General features: G+C 52.7%; 2 protein-coding genes across 4 annotated transcripts in view; both read left to right on the top strand.

Annotated features, from left to right (window-relative positions):
* The first annotated feature begins 496 nt into the window (after window positions 1–496).
* LOC136021606 (dynein axonemal heavy chain 9-like) lies at window positions 497–10691 on the top strand. The gene is made up of 9 exons (XM_065694024.1): window positions 497–564; window positions 947–1073; window positions 2214–2469; window positions 3500–3741; window positions 4868–5003; window positions 5906–6102; window positions 6185–6609; window positions 7948–8170; window positions 10458–10691. Exons 1-9 carry the CDS (start codon window positions 497–499, stop codon window positions 10689–10691), a joined length of 1908 nt encoding a protein of 635 aa, XP_065550096.1.
* A 47-nt stretch (window positions 10692–10738) lies between these two features.
* The window catches only part of DNAH9 (dynein axonemal heavy chain 9), a 145493-nt gene continuing 144853 nt past the window's right edge, over window positions 10739–11378 (top strand). For 2 of the 3 annotated variants that reach the window (XM_065693329.1, XM_065693328.1), the window contains exon 1: window positions 10739–10787. In XM_065693329.1, the coding sequence (XP_065549401.1) occupies window positions 10783–10787 (5 nt within the window). In that variant the 5' untranslated portion in view covers window positions 10739–10782. The remainder of the gene's footprint in view (window positions 10788–11378) is intronic. The other variant, XM_065693330.1, reaches the window with a different exon arrangement.

The raw sequence follows: 11378 nt of genomic DNA, 5'->3' as shown, positions 1-11378 counted from the left end.
AAGGCTGGGGCTGTGTGTGTCACCTTCCAGCACATTTGCAAGCCCAGGCCCTGGGAATGTCTCTTTCTAAGCCAGAGGGAATTACCTGATGACAGAGGAGGAGGCGTCTATGCCACAATCTTTCTGTGCCATCTTGAAATTAGAAGTTTCCATGGTAGGAACAGATTCATTGCCCATGACTTAGTATCATAATGTTTGATGTTACATCTGAACTGGTTTCTCTGGGATTTCCCTTGGGAAGAGCCACCTCCTCAGGAAGGAGATATCCCTTCAGGGCCTGCTCTCCATCAGCAGTGAAGGGAGCAGAGACATCTGGCTGCTGGGTACCACAGGGCGGTTGGATGGAGACCAACTCTTCCTATTTCTGACAGCAAGAACAGAGGCTGAGTGATCCTGGTTCAGCCTTCCAGAAGGAAGCAGACACCAGAGGATCCTGGCTGTCCTCAACAGAGGTGGTGTTTGCTGGGTGCCATTCCCAAGGTGCTCAGGTGACAACATGGTTCAGAAGACACTGGTGCTTGGGTGCTGGGACTCTCCATGGCACGTGGGATACCGGGACCCCAGGTCAGCTCTCTGCGTTTCCATCCCCAGTGGTGGTGCTGAGCTCTTCAAAAGCTCAGTACCCCTGAGGCTGATGGGCTCTGTAGTGCACCCGTCCTGCTCAGACACTCTGGAAATGCCCAGCAGCTGCTTCTCTATTCCTCTAGATTGAATGCTTTTGAAAATCTGATGCTTGAGAGACCTTTGCCCTCCTGACTTGATGCTGACACTGGTTTTGGGTGCTTGTGTTTGAAGCCATGTTGCTCATGGAAGATTACATGGATGGGGTTTTAATATTCCTTCATGTTCTTCATCCTCAGGGCTGGCCTTGGTTTTCCTTTGGTACTACACATCGCTCTGCTGCATTGGTAGCTGTATGATGGATCTTTGGGGTTTTCTTCTGCAGGTATGAGGAAAAGCTCTATGTGAACTGGTCCCAAACAGTGTCTGAGCGATCCCAGTACAACCTGGCCCAGCCGCTCATCCGGCGGGACCCAGACACCAAACTCATCACAGTCAACTTTGATCCCCAGGTAAAAACTGCTGCTGGGGAGCTTGCCTGGGCTTCTCCAGTGTATGCAAGGGATCTGGTGAGCTTGGTACTATATCTGTGCTGCTGAGGCCTGTGGAACCCCTTTTCTTGACATGGATTTACCATCATAGAATCATAGAACAGTCAGGGTTGGAAAGGATCGTCCTCTTTGTGGGCTTTAATTCCCAGGATTCCAGTTTAACCAGAGCACATTCTGGTTAAAGCCAGACATGAAATCCCTGAGTAGCCAGTGAACGGGTGTCAGCATCTCCAGACCAGAGCTGTACTGGTGGGGGTGCTGGGGCATCACCTGCAGAGTTCGTGTTACATGTACCTGAAGTCTGAGCTTCCTGAAAGGGTGTTAAAAGCCCAGGAAAAGTTGGTTGTTTCCTGTTGGATTTCCTTTGTTGCAGTGCGTGAGACTTAGGAGACCTTTAGACTTTTTAAGACCTTGTCTCTGTGCCCTAGAGCCCCCCTAAAGCATGCCTCCAGCACAGGGAGGACTGACCATCCACCTCACCCAAAGCAGAAGCAGGGATCCAAGCCAGCAGTGTGTGGAAGCTTCTGTAGCAGCTGCTTCTCCAATTGTAGAAATGCCATTTGCTGGAGGTGCTGCATGGCAGGGGCCTGGGCAACGCTGGCATCCATCCATCCCCTGGGACGTGCTGCTGTTAGGAAAGTGTTTTCGGTTTAGAGCTCAGTCAAGGTTGGTCCCTCAAAGGATTTGTCCATCTCCTTGGAAGCTCCTTGCTAAGGTGGGAGCCAAATAGCCACAGGGGATGTTTTCCACCCTTCATCCTGGTGGCAGGAGGTGGAGCCTGTGGTGTGCTGAGCATGCACCATCTTTGGTTTAGATAACTGCTAAGCTGTGCTTGCAGGCACAGGACTGCTGAAAGACTCTACAGATGAGGGTAGCTGAGAGAGCCAGAGATCATCGTGGCTTTGGCTGGGTGGGTAGTTAAGAGTTGTCTTTGGTTGGAAGGAAAACCAGAGGCAAAGATCAATGGGAGACGGATGGAATTGAGTAGGGGGTGTCCAGGCTCTTCCCAGAGTATTTTGCTTTGGGAATAAATCCCTAAGATGCTCAGAGAGTCACTGGGTAGGATTGTCCCATGCTCAGCTCTCTGCCTTCTGTCTGCAGCTGGTGTCGGTGCTGAGGGAGGTGAGCTACCTGTCCAGCAGCCAGATGGGAGCCATCCCAGCGGTGGCAGCAGAAATCTATTCCTCCAGGGAATCCTTCTGGCAGATGGTGGCCAACTTGGAGCTGATGGTGAACAGATACAACAGGGTCCTGAAGACAGTCCTGGAGGTTGAATACCCTCTAATACAGGGGCAGCTGCAGGACATTGACTTGAAGCTGAAAGAGGCAGAAGAAACACTGAACTGGAAGATGGAGGGTGAGCTGCCTCTGCAGGGGGAAAGAGCACATCCATGTGGGTCTCATGGGATTTGCCCATGTGCCAAACCTCCATCACCTGGTTCCCAACTGCAACTGCCAGCAGAGCCAGCAGTGGGGGGATGAACGGCAGTTCCCATCTTGCCCCATTCCTTTCATGTGCTGGGGCTGTGGAAAGGATCCTGCTTCCTTCAGGATCAGCTGGGCTTTTGGGGAGGAGAGCCTGTCCTGTGAGCAGTGCCACCAAGGAGATGGCAAGGCTGGGCAGTGGGATGGAGCCAGGCCCACCTCGTTGTCTTTTCCAGAAGGATGGAATACTGCAGCTGGGGTGGGATTGTGCACCTTGGCTGTAGGGTGATTGAAGCAGTTTCTTGCTTTACCAGTTTGAACTGCAAAGCAGAGCAGAGGAAGTGTGCTTCCTTTTGGTGAAAGCAAACTGCTCACAGGTGGAATATGCATTTCTGTCATCAGGCTTGTGGTGTGAACAGGAACAAGTGTCCTCCCTTGGGCACCTGCGGAGCAGAAGCCCTCACAGTGAAAACCTCTTTCTCCATTGTGTAATAAAGATGGGTTTTCCTGCAGATGAACCCTAAGTTCCCTGCATCTCACTGCAGCCCTTGCTGGTAGATGGGGCTGACATAGCCCATGTGTTGAGGCCATGGGTCCCTGCTCAAGTGATGGTGGCAGAGATGCTCAGCCTGTTGTGCTCATCCTGCCCATGCTGAGCTTTCCAGTAGCAGTCAGTGGGAGATCAAACCTGAACAGGGGGAATTAGGACCTATCAGATATCCCCAGATGGTGGTGCTCCTGGCAGAAGGCAGAGGCTGTGGCTGTCTGTACCATGGCTTGTTGGGGCAGGAGGGAGCTGGAAATGGGTTTGTTGGTTGATGTGGTAAGTCTCCTGTGTCCATGATGGGTAAGAAATCCATGAGGCCACAGGGAATAAGTCAGAGGCTGGTCTTAGGGAGGGTGCACAAAAGCCTGCCCTAGCAGCTCTGAAAACAAGCCATCAACCATCTCCTATTTACCAGGTGTCTCTGGTCACATCTCCATGGTGATGGATGGTGTCCATGACCTGGAGCGGAGGATACAGAAAGCCAAAGATAACGTTGAGGAGATCCAGACCATCGTGCGGGCCTGGGTGTCACCCATACTGGAGAGGAAGGACTGCAAAAAGGAATCACTGCTGGTCCTGGAGGACTGTCAGGACCGTCTGGAGAAGCGTTACAGCCTGGTCCGGGAGTCAGGGCAGAGGATTCATTCCCTGCTGAAGGTGAGAGGGACCTTCCCCAGGGGTTGGTTGGCTCCTCGTAGGCTTCGTGTCTCTGCACTGGAGGAAATGTCTGGAGCTGTTTCGCCTAAAAGTGAACTCCCTTAACTCCTTTGCAACCCTCATCCAGTGTTAATGAAGGGTGGCTTTGAGCTGCTGCATGTGTGGTGCTGGGCACCACTGGCACCCAGTTCAGGCACAGCCTGGCTCCAGTCCTGTCAGTTGTGGAGCCACTAGATGGGAGTCGTGCAGCAGGAGCTGCAATTATCCTCCTCTGAAAGATGTTCCTGGCAGAAAGGCTCTGCCCAGCCTTTCTGCTTCAGACTTGTCCCTCTGTGAGCAGGCAGTGACGTTGCCAGTCCAGGGGTCAGCTGAGTGACAGGACAAAAGCTGCTGCCCGAAACCTTGGTGCTTTCTGGCTTTGCCAGAGCTGAGACCCCTCTTTGCAGGCCAGGAGAAAGCCCAAAGCTCAGCTCCTCCCCTGCTCCTAGTGAGGTGGGACAGGGACCGCACAGACACAGCACCTTGGCCTGGAGGAAGGTAGGTTTTAGGTCCAGCTTGCTCCTGAGGGTCACCATCCAGCCTTGGACCCTGGAGGGAGCCTCTCTGGGACATTGAGCTCTTGTTGCCAAGCTCACCTTGCTGTCTGCACTCAGCCCTGGATCAGTAACCCCCTTGTCTGCACCCTGAACCAACAGTGAGGAGTCTCCCGTGCCCAGGTTGTTCTGCTGTCACAGCTGTAACAGGCTCAGCCACCTCCAGCTACCACCCAAGAGACCAGCGTACTTGCTAGATTGGCCAAGGAGAATATGGGGTTGTGGTCATGACGGGAAGGCTGGCACAACCGGTGTGGTGGCATCACCAGTGCTGCTCGCAGGGGCAGCACCAACTGCAAAGCGCCACAAAGGTCCTGGGGAGGGAAGGGCATCATGGCCCAAAATGAGTGTCCCCATGCTCTGTCCTTGCTGTGCTGTGCAGGCCTCGGGAAGCAGCAGCAGCAGAGGGGCCAAGAGCTGCTCTGCTGGGCTTTCCTTGGTTGTTCAAGTCCTCCTGGGGGCTGGAGGGTCCTGAGCTGCTGAGGGAAGCACAGTGAGGATTTGGGTGCTATTTTTGCATCTTTTAATTACAGGAAAACCAGAGCCTCTTACTCGCAGACCCAGCATCTGACATCTGGAAGGCCTATGTGGATTATGTGGATGAGATAGTCCTGGATGGATTCTTCACTGCCATTGAGTGCTCACTCAAGTACCTCCTGGAAAACACAGGCGAGTGCTTTTTCCTTTGCCCTGGTTGTGATGGCTGCTTCAGTCTCACCACAGGGAGGGTTCTGCCTCAAGACAGGGTCATAGAATCAGGTAGGTTGGAAAAGACCTTTAAGACCATCAAGCCCAACCTTTACCCCAGGCCTGCCAGAACCACAACTAAACCATGTCACTGAGGTCCTCATCTACATGGTGACTCCATCTCCCAGCCAGCATTGCTTATGGGGAGGGACGGAAATGACTATGCATCGTTTGCAGGGATTAATGGACAGACAAAATTGAGGCATCATCCAAAGTCTGTGCTTGGGCATCCATCTTACACCCTCCCATGAGCAAAGGGACAAGTGACACAATCTCATGTGTGGGAAGTCTCCAGAGCTGGTTGTGTCCAGCTAAAGCCCATCTCCAGGCACACTTCCCCCCTGGATATGGAAGCACACTGGGAATTGCATCCAGTTCTCCCCATCTTGTTCCAAACACGCACAGAATTTCACATGTGCATTTGGCTTCAGTTTCCAGTTGCTGGGGTTTTCATGCCCTTCTCCACTAAATTAAAGAGCCTCTTGGTTCCTGTTGTTTTTCTCCTCAGCAAGTACTTGTGTGCTGTAATTGTTCAGCTCTCAGGCTCCCTTTTGATTAGCTGGAGAGCCTGGTCTCTTTAAGGCTTTCTCCACAGCATTTTATTCCAGTCCTTAAATCACTTGTGTCTCATCTCCAGTATCTCCTGTGGGTACCAGAATGTCAGCCTCTGTGTTGTGTGCCAACGCAGTGTCACTGGACCCCCTGAGTGGGTGTCTGTGTCCCTATGGGGTATGTGTGCATCTTGTGGTAGGATGTTAGAGGTAGCTGAAGATCATTTTTCTCCTCTTGAAGAAGATCCTGGCATCTCCGTTCTTCCCTACCAGATCCCAAGGCAGGGCTCGCTCCCCTGTTTGAGGTGCAGCTGGATTTGGTGATCCCAGATTTGATATTTCATCCCTCCATGGACCCTGGCACAAATGATGGCTTCTATGACATGGTGGAAAGTCTTCTCAATGACATCTATGGGATCTCATCGCTGGTGCCCAGGCTGGCCGAGCACAGCGGCTTCCTCCACTACCAGGTCCGTGCTGTGGAGCTCCCTCATGGTGTGTGGTGGTGAGGAGGTTCCACGCTGCTCCCACATCTCCTTCCCTCTCCTCTAGGCTGACATGGAGGACATGGCAGATCTGGCTGACATGCGCCAGGAGCTGATGGGACGGGTGCAGGCTGTGATGGTGGCTTGCTGCGAGTACCGCAGTGCCTTCGACCACTACTCCTACCTCTACGGAGAGGACAGGAAGGAGTTCTGCCGCCAGTTCCTCCTCTACGGGCACATCCTCACCGCTGCAGAAGTCGAGGCCCATGCGGAGGACGGGGTCCCTGAGACTCCCCCCACACTGCAGCAGTTCAAAGAGCAGATCGACTCCTACGAGAAGATCTATGAGGAGGTGAATCGCATCGAGCCCTTCAGCGTCTTCCACGGCTGGATGAAAGTGGATGCTCGGCCTTTCAAGGCGTCCTTGCTGAACACCATCAAAAGGTGGAGCTTGGTGTTCAAGCAGCATCTTGTGGACCATGTCACACACAGGTAAGAGATGTTCCTGGCTCCTCACCCTGTGCTGACCAAAGGGGATTTCTCTTGTCTTGGCTGGGCTTTATCATTACACCCTGGTAACCAGTAAGCTAACATAGGAGCAAGAAGGGGCCCATGCTGCCTGCTGAGTGTATAGAATGGAAACCATTGCATGGGCTTGGTACCATTAATATCCCATGAGCTGCTGCTCCTGAAGCATCGACAAGGAGCTGATGTTCCTGGGATCTGCTGTGAGTTGTTAGATAGAACGTCTGTTTGTCCATTCATCCTGATCCAACTGATCTAATCTCTGTTAGGGCTCTGTGCTTACTTTGTTGAATTTGAGATTAGCCATCAGTAAAGCTACATGAATGCCATGAGATACTGGGTTTATTTTTAAATGCAGCACTCTTCCGAGTGCAACTCAGTTTGGGTTGCCTGGCATGAGCTGTCATGGGGAGACTTCAAGGTTACAAAAGAAAGGAGTTTGGGATGTAAGTTTTGGATTAGCACATGTTCCCTGCTCTGAATAGCTGCTCAGTTCTCAGGTTTGTGCAGGATGATGCACCAGGTGATCCATTTAAGTAGTGGCAACTGATGGATGTCACGGGTCTTGGATGCTTACAAAGCATTTACAGACATGTAGTAGTGAAGGCTGCTGTGAGTGGTGGATGGGATGATCTCTCGGGCTCTTTTCAGCACCATAATTCTGTTAGCTAATTGCTGTGCAAAGAGGCTTTTGTGTAGCTTAGAATGGGCATTTAGGAGCTCTTATTAAGAGTCCCTGACTCAGCAGTTTAGTTTTTATTAGGTGAAGTATTTAAGGACACATTTTGGCTCAGCAGCATGCACAGAATTTAAGTGGGCACTTAAAAAGTAGGTGTTGTGAGAAGAGGGGAAAGGCTGTGCTGGAAAGGACCAGAGATACAGGAGCCCATCGTGCCTCTGCTGACAGTGCCCAGTAGCTGGGTGAGATTAAGAACAAGGTAAGCAGGTGGGGAAATGTCCCCCAAATATTCTCCTTGTCTCTAATAATCTATAGGACTTTGAGTGCCAGGGGTAATGCTGAGCTCACAGGTCTCCAAAGTATTCCTTCTGAGATTCCTTTTCTCCAGCCTGAGGGGTCCCAACCTCTGTATCTGTTCCTTGCAGGAGGCTGATACGTTGCAGTATCACAAGTATCACATCTATGGATCCCTTGTGGTTCTGATGCTCTCAGAATGTTGCCATGCAATGGTCAGAGTTAGCCAGGCCCTTCCCCTGTCTGTGCCAGTCCAGCTGCCTGGCAGACAGTGAGAACTCTTTCAGTGGGAGCTGCTCTCATTTTGTGCTTTCCTGCTTTGCGTTCCCCAGCTTGGCTGACCTGGAGGAGTTCATCAAAACTGCTGAGCAAGGTCTGAGCAAAAAGGTTGACAAAGGTGATTATGGTGGCTTGGTGGAGGTGATGGGTCACCTCCTGGCCGTTAAAGAAAGGCAGAGTGTCACCAATGCCATGTTTGAGCCCCTGAAGCAAACCATTGAACTGCTGAAGACGTATGAGCAACAGCTACCAGAGGAAGTCTACAAGCAGCTCGAGGTGGGTGAACGCTTGGGATGACCACACCGCTTTGCCAAGTAGCAGATGTCAAGGAGAGTGTGAGCTTCAGAGCAGCGCAGGAATGTTTAGGACCTCACTCCCTGTCGTTAGAGGGCCTCAGTGGATAACGTTTGCTATTGCAGGATGTGCCTTCCTAGCTCCGCATTTTGGAGTTATATTGAGATTTTTCTTTTAAAGCAGAGATTAAGGCTTTTGTTATGTCTGAAAACCAGGGAATTGCCTCCTCCAACTCCCTGCGATTGCTCTTGACAAAAATTAATGTATTTTCAGCTCGATCTGTTAATTAGGGTGAATTATAATGATTTTTAAATCAGCCAGTTCTTGGCAACTGTGGAGATGGGAAGGATAATGCTGGCAGAGGAGGTGCCTCCTCACAGGACTTTAGTTCTCCATTGGGTCTGTAACACCAAATCTGCTTGACCCGGAGAACATCAGAGGGAGCAGGTTGTGAAAGTATTTTGGCACCTTTCCACATATGGCCCTGATAAATCAGTTTCCTTTGGGGAATTCTTTTCCTTTCTGGGCAGGAGACCATGAAGTGGAGGTTAGGAAAGGCTGGAGATGGAGGTTAGGAAAGATTGGAGATGGAGGGTAAGTTGTGTAAGGGTAAGCCAACCTTGGGGGACAGGACACAAGCACTGGCCACAGCCAAGATGTTACAGTGGAGAAGTGTGTGGCTTCATGCTAATGGATACCCTATAGCTGTGGGGTGCTGTGGGCAGAGGGGTCTGGGTAGGACACAAGGTTTAAAGCAGGATCTCTCGGGGAGGTGTTCCTGCCTTAGGCAGCTGTGCAGCAAAGGCTCCAGTTCTCTGCTGCAGGCTGGGTGGGAGCTGAGTGGGGTCTAGCAATCTCCTGGTGTTCTGCTTGTGCAACCATGATCCATGGGTGATGGGGTCACCAGATCTGCAATAGTTAAGGGTCCGAGAGGTGTCTTTAGGACAGTTCTTACAGACTCCCTGACAACTGAGAGAGCTGCATTGCACAGGCTGCTGCTACAGCTTCAGTTCAGCATAAACCATGCTGCTGTGGGGAACCTGCTGATTCCTCTGCCTGAGAGCTGCGTTTTTGGTGCCTGTGTGTGCAGGTGCGTGCAAGCAACGGATTCATGTGTCTGATAAAAGGAATGAGGTATGTGGGGCTGGTCAGATGCAGGAGGGCACAGAACACTTCTTTCTGGCAAGTGACAGTAACATGCACTTGAATGATTCCTTGACTTCCATGTACAGTGGGAAAACCAGAAGTAAGTTCCTCTGAGCACTGCTCCCTCCATCGCTGTGGAGATGGTTGAGCTGCAGCTGGTAGTTTGTATGAGAAGGACAAGGAAGCAGCTCCATGGGTGCCCTGCTGTGGTCATGGACAGTGATTTCTACTGAGACTGGAATATAAAGTGCCAGAAGGAGACCCTTCAGCAGGGACTGGCCATCTCTGCTGCCTCAGAGCTGCCTCCAGGTTATTTCCCTTCTTTCCATAGTGTTGCTGGTCTCAGTCTCCTCAAGTATGTGAACTGGGATGAAAAAGGAACCCCAGCAGGGGGTTGGAACTGGATGATCTTTAAGGTCCCTTCCAACCCAAACCAGCCTGGGATTCTATGAAGCCCTTCCTGTAGGCTTCCACAGTACATGGGGAATGGAGCTCTCTGAGGGCAAAGCACTGGGACTTGAGGATAGCAAAGCCCTTGGCTGGTGTCAGTGTCTGGGCTGAGGATGTAGCCCGAGGAGCGTAGTGAGAAGAAATAAAACCCCTTTCTGAGGAAAACCCTAGGAACTGGGAGTGGGTTGTCAGCAGTGCTGCACACTTGCAGCTTGGATGCAGCCCTGAGAAAGAAACCAGTTTTATTTAGTACTAGTATTATACACACAGGCTGTGGAAGCATTTGCCCACAGAGCTCTGCAGAAATCCTTCTGGTACAACACCTCCTGCTCTAAGAGCTGCCAGGGAATTCCCCAGGCTCTGTGGCTCAATGAGCATCCACAGCCCATCCTCCTGCCTTCAGCTTGCTCCCAACAGGATCCAGGTCCTGCTGGGCTTGGTGTTACCACCACCAGCACTGTACCACCCTGGGCGCCCAGTCTAGGACCCTTCTGAAGCTCTTGCACACGTTTTCCAACCAGAGCAAGCAGTTAGGAGTTCTCAGTCTTTATTAGTCTTGCGAACTGTGAGTAACTCACAGTTTCAGCCCAGGCTGTGCGTTTGGCCTTCGTACGGCACCAAAACGCCCTCAGTTTTCCATAGGGAATCTGCTGCTGTTCCCGTTGTGTGGCAGCCCGCAGAGCCGGGCCGCGTCCCCCCGGCCAGCGCCACCGCCACGTGTCCGCTCTGCCCGCAGGAGCTGCCGGACCAGTGGAGCCACGTGCAGAAGGTGGCGCAGGCGCTCAAGCAGCACGTGGCGCCCCTGCAGGCCAGCGAAGGGGCGGCGCTGCGCAGGCGCTGTGCGGCGTTCGAGGGCAGGCAGCGCCGCTTCCGGGAGCACTTCCGCAGGGAGGCTCCGTTCAGGTGAGGGCTTTACCTCAGGGGAGGCGCGGGGGGAGAGGGCTCACGGGTCAGCGCCGGGTGCCCGCGGTAACGCTGGAGTCCTCGCACGCGTGTGCATGAGGTGAGCTTTGGAGGGCCCGTCCAACCCAAACTGGTCATGGAGTCATGGAATGGTTGGGGTAGGAAGGGAGCCTAAAGCTCCTCCAGCTCCAGCCCCTGCCACGGGCAGGGACCCCTTCCACTGGAGCAGCTTGCTCCAAGCCCCTGTGTCCAGCCTGGCCTTGAGCACTGCCAGGGATGGGGCAGCCACAGCTTCTCTGGGCACCCTGTGCCAGCGCCTCAGCACCCTCACAGGGAACAGCTTCTACCTTAGCTCCAACCTGCACTTCCCCTGTTCCAGTTTGAACCCATCACCCCTTGTCCTGTCGCTACACTCCCTGATGAAGAGTCCCCCTCCAGCATCCTTGTAGCCCCCTTCAGACACTGGAAGCTGCCCCGAGGTCTCCACGCAGCTTCTCTTCTCCAGGCTGAGCAGCCGCAGTGTTCTCAGCCTGGCTCCATACAGGAGGTGCTGCAGCCCCTGAGCATCCTCGTGGCCTCCTCTGGACTTGCTCCAATTCTGTGGTTTGATGATTCCCTTCCTTCTAACATCTGTAACACCCGGCGTGATTTGTCTCTGGGAGCACAGTCCAGTGTTAGCAAGAGACTGAAC

This window comes from Lathamus discolor, chromosome 13 (genome assembly GCF_037157495.1).
Source record: "Lathamus discolor isolate bLatDis1 chromosome 13, bLatDis1.hap1, whole genome shotgun sequence".
In the NCBI taxonomy this organism is placed as follows: Eukaryota; Metazoa; Chordata; class Aves; order Psittaciformes; family Psittacidae; genus Lathamus; species Lathamus discolor.
This window is presented reverse-complemented; position numbering and strand designations above follow the sequence as displayed.

Excerpts from the sequence above, each read along its gene's own strand:
- LOC136021606 (XM_065694024.1), top strand. The coding sequence starts at position 497 with ATGGTTCAGAAGACACTGGTGCTTGGGTGCTGGGACTCTCCATGGCAC. Across the intron at positions 565-946 it reads GTGGGATACCGGGACCCCAG|GTATGAGGAAAAGCTCTATG; the intron begins GTCAGCTCTCTG and ends TTTCTTCTGCAG. Across the intron at positions 1,074-2,213 it reads CAGTCAACTTTGATCCCCAG|CTGGTGTCGGTGCTGAGGGA; the intron begins GTAAAAACTGCT and ends TTCTGTCTGCAG.